At 44.4% G+C, this 5000-nt stretch overlaps 1 protein-coding gene across 1 annotated transcript in view; it reads left to right on the forward strand.

Annotated features, from left to right (window-relative positions):
• The window catches only part of dync1i1a (dynein cytoplasmic 1 intermediate chain 1a), a gene marked incomplete at its 5' end in the record, with an annotated part of 47320 nt that overhangs the window by 34461 nt on the left and 7859 nt on the right, over positions 1–5000 (forward strand). The window contains 2 exons of the mRNA XM_083679928.1: positions 209–342; positions 1102–1246. Coding sequence (XP_083536054.1) covers positions 209–342; positions 1102–1246 — 279 coding nt within the window. The remainder of the gene's footprint in view (positions 1–208; positions 343–1101; positions 1247–5000) is intronic.

Below are 5000 nucleotides of genomic sequence, written 5' to 3' on the forward strand. Positions count from 1 at the left end.
AGTATGTTATAAAAACTGTACAATAGCCTACAGTACCATTCTAATATCTATATAGGCCTATATTGTACAGTATTGTACAGATTCACAGACACTCAGATTGCAATTGGTACAGTAGACTGAAGGTACAGGAGAGAGACTACCATAGAGACACATACTGGTGTTGTCTTCTGGTTGAATCCTTTAACTCATGGTGTGTGTTTGTTTGCAGGAGAGCATGGAGCTGGTGTACAACAAGTCCAAACCGGTGGCGGTGACAGGCATGGCGTTCCCCACTGGAGACGTCAATAATTATGTGGTGGGGAGTGAGGAGGGAACTGTGTACACCGCATCTAGACACGGCAGGTTAGAGGAGCACACACACACACACACACACACACACACACGCACACACACACACACACGCACACACACACACACAGACACACACACACACACACACACACACGCACTCACGCACATACACAATATTGGAGTCTCAAATACATACTGGTCTCATATACATTGGTCTCAGCCTCAGCTCAACACACACACACACACACACACACACACACACACACACACACAAAATGTGAAGTTACAGAAGTGTACACACAGACACATAAATATGAGCCTCTTGTTTTGATATGTACAGTTGTAAAGCACAATATCACAAGCTAAATGCTTTGCTTGACCGCAACTCTCACTGCCCCTTAAATGTGATGGCATGTTCTTTCCCATTCTCAGTAAAAACCTATTGGGGATTATTAACCCTAACCCTAACATTTATAAAGGATTATCAGTGAAAGTTACAATGAAAGTTATCAATGAAAGGGGCAATCTGAGATTCAAACAACAACAAAGCGGTCACCCTGCCAACAGGGGTGGGCATGAGGCTGGAGAAATGTAGCCACTCTCAACTAGGTGTTGTATGGATGCCTGAGATCAAAGGGTTCTGATGGCCTGAGAGAGTTGAAGTTAATGAGGCATTTATACGGTATATTCTTCAATAATGGCTACATATCATTCATTTAAAAGTCCAAACATGCATGTACCAATCCCAGATTATTTTTTCATCTTGTCCTCTCCTGTCATTTCCTCTCCTTGTCCCATGACCCTTTGCAGCAAGGCGGGGATCTGTGAGATGTTCGAGGGTCACCAGGGACCGGTGACGGGCCTCAGCTGTCACAACGCCGTCGGCCCTGTCGACTTCTCCCACCTCTTCGTCACCTCGTCCTTCGACTGGACTGTCAAGCTGTGGAGCACTAAGGTACCGTAGGAGAGGCAGCTCTCCATCTCAACCTGAATCATACTGGTCTGACTCAGCTGTCCCCTTCCTGTCAACCCTGAACAGAGTAATCACACTGACATGCGGCGAATGGCTGTGAGTTTGTTTATTCAGTCAAATAGACATGACTGCTATTTTTGCACTGTGTTCACTGAGTCAAATAGACATTAACTCTATTTATGAATGTGCTCACTGAGTCAATGTTCATTAGGTCCAAGAGACTTGCACTCTATATTTCAGTGTGTTCACTGAGTCAAGTAGACATGGGATCTATTTTTGAGTATGTTCACTGTTGAATAAACATTAACTCAAATACCCATGCTCTGTATTTGTTAGCCCGCACAGCAGTTAGTAGTTAGCACATGGACACAGTGTCTGGTCTGGACATACAGTACAGTATAGTAGTCTGGTTACAGAACGTGTCCATGGCAGGGAACTGGACTGGACTGTGGTTCTGAGAGTATAGATCAGAGTTGGACGCGGCAGTGAGCCAACTGGACTTTACTGTGGGTCTGACTGCATCAAAAGCTAGACTCAACTGAGGGAGCGAGGGAGAGAGACGGAGGTAGGGATGGATAGTGCTTGGATTGGAGGAAGGGAGGGGGAGAGAAGGAGGAGGGACGCTGTTGACTGGGGTTCAAACCACACAGCAGCAGCAGCAGCAACAGCAGGGGCCAGAGCGGCTGTAGACTCACTGTAACTGTGACCCACTCTGGCCTCTGTCTGGAGACAGAGGACTGGACCACAACTACCACAGAGACGAACAGAGGGAGGGAGAGGGAGAGGGAGGGAGGAGGAAAGAAGTCAAGGAGGAATGGAGGATGAGAGGGAAGGAGAGAGAGAGAGAGAGAGAGAGAGAGAAGGAGAGAGAGAAGGAAAAGAAAGTGAGAAAGTGATTGAAGAAGTGAGAGGGAGATTGTGGGCTTAGTGAGGAGGATCCAGCTGGAAGGCCACAGAACTGGGTCTGGAATAGAGAGGACGTCCGTAAATAGTCTTGTATAGAAGAACAAGTAAAAATGCAATGGAAATACATAGAATCAAACATACAAAGAGAATCCACATTATTATTAGGCTTTAAAATATAGTAAGGAAAATGTTTAATTCACATCTTAATTATCTAATTCATAAGATTTGTTTTGCATGTTTTAAAGGTCCAGTAAGTAGTGCACAATGGCCATGATTACTCGTTAGAGACCACATGGTAAAGAGCATTCAGTGAAGAGAGCTGTTTTCGTCAACAAAAGTGCTTTCTAAAAATCTGCCGTGGAGGTTGAGCACTGGCCTTTACGTAAAATACGCACACTGTGGTTGTTTACAATGATATGTATATAAAATAATGATATTAAAAAGCATAGCATATTTACATTTGACATTATCAGTGTAGCCACAGAGGCCAGAAAAGCGCAAAACAACATGCTACACGTTTAACACGCTGTATTTAGAGTACATTAATTATGCTACACTCTGCCATCTTAGCACGCGTTCTGTAATTGACAGTGATTAATTTGTCTCATCCAGTGGATGCACCTAGTCTATAACTCATGTGAACTCTATCCAAACATTCCGTGGATTTGCTGCAGGAGTGTTATTTTTTGGGACTGGGGGAATTCCCTTCCCTTTGAGGGGTACCACAGGAATGCGTGTCTGTCTCCTGTCCCTCGGTGTGTGTGTGTGTGTGTGTGTGTGTGTGTGTGTGTGGCTGTGGGTACACCTTTGCTGGCACCCCTTTGCTTACCTAAGGCTGCCCTGGAGGTTTGCGTTCACCCGCCAATCAACACCATCAGGAGACGCCGCACAGAGAAAGAGTTCAGAAAGGCCAAATGCAAAAGTCTGAATATGTTTTTACACCCAGCGGCACAAATATTATGGTTATGAAAAGGCTCTGAAGAAGGTGCAGCGTGCAGGAGTGGGGCTCTGAGGGTGCATAACTTCATGTTAAACTCACTCTCTTGACCTTAAAAACAGCAGTTGATGAGAGTGGTGCCTCCAGTGGTGAGATGGAACACAATGCCTCCAGCAGATTCAAGTCTTTAGTCTTTAGTTTATTAAATAATCATGTTAAGTCACAGTTCAGTTGATTGGTAATTAGTGTTAATGGTAATATTGTAGTAATAAGCGCCCCTTCAGTTTGATTCGGTGCTCTGAGGAGCCCTGTGTGTAAGAGTGTGAGGGAGACAGACGGAGAAAGGGAGAGACAGAATGAAGTGTTCTGCCTCTTAGATCTCCTTCCCAGCTGGGAAACTGTTTGCCCTGGTTTGCCCTGATGCCCTCAGCCAGGACGGTCGCCATTTTGAAGTATTTCCTAATGACTTCTTTCTCTGCCGTCTCCCTGTGTTCCCCGTGCGGTTGTTGATTTTGTGTGAGGGTGTAGTGTGATGTTTGTCAGACACATAGAGACAACTGGAATAAAAGACGTTGGCTACAGTGGGATTCTCTCTGTGTGGACTCCAGTTATGAGTCTCCTGGAACGCTCAGTGGAATGGGTCTCCAGAGGGAATAGCAGGCCAGAAACAGGAGTCTGTTTGGCAAATTTAGAATGGATGCCACGATAGCACCTAAACTTCTAAGACAGTCACATTCTAGTTAGTGGGCTTCAGCAAGTCCAACTATAGTTATTTGACATACTTAACATACTTTGACATTCTCTTTCTTCCGATTTTAAAATTGTTGATACCTGTTCCTTTTTTTTTTACTCCAAAAACTCTATTCTTAACATGGTGGAATGTTGATTTCTACCAACATTCTGAGAGCTCCATTGTTACTCTATTGTTACTGCAGCCGCGATGGAACTCTCAGAACTCTTGAATAAAAACAACAGGAGACCTGCAGAACACATTCTTAGAATGATTACACAACAATGCACTCTCTCAGCTGTACCCCACTGAAACCACTCTCAACCACTCTGACCATCTTTTATCCACTGGTCCATCCTACTATCTGACTTTCTTTCAATTACCCATCTAATCTATCTATCTATCTCATATATTTAACCTTCTCTCATGGCTCTGGTCACATCTCCAGTACAAACAGAGAACAGTCAGCTCTAGCCAAAGTCGACAGCTACAGACTTTTCTGCTGTTGAAGCGCGCCACTCACCCGCCACGGTCCTAGTGCCAGAAAGTTCAATTATCTACAAGTGCCACTGATGGTATTCCAGTCGGAACCTGCCAGTGGCTCTCCTGTTCCTTAGGCAGGATAAGGAGTAGCCTCTATAGTGCTGTGTTGATGTGGATTAGATACTAAGATCCCTCTAGTTTAATGACAGGTCGACTCCCATAATATAGGCTGTTGTATGTTGACTCAGCACAGAGAGAGAGACAGAGAGACAGAGAGGGAGAGAGAGAGAGAGAGAGAGAGAGAGCATTAACATTTTCATCTGGGGGGCAAGGGCAGCCTTCTTTCCGCTCATAATCAATGATACTCTATCAAACATCTTTCTATCATAAATGGGAGACATGATTTGATATTTGGGTGATGTTAAATACAAGTGTACCAGCCAGTGATAACTGGCACATTTTGTCAAACAGCAAAGGTTCAAACAGCTGAGAAATGCATTGAATATACAAATCTGGTCCACCAGCAATAACCAGCTAACAGGAAGTGGTTGGAGTAAACATGAGGTACAGTTTCTCAGTGCCTGTGACTAGCTATCTATCATAGCTTACAGCGCGGAAATAAACAGGCGAGCAGGCCGAGCCGCAGTCAAAAACATCCTATAAACAAATAAACAAAATCT

This window comes from Argentina silus, assembly GCF_951799395.1.
Source record: "Argentina silus genome assembly, chromosome: 11".
Lineage (NCBI taxonomy): Eukaryota > Metazoa > Chordata > Actinopteri > Argentiniformes > Argentinidae > Argentina > Argentina silus.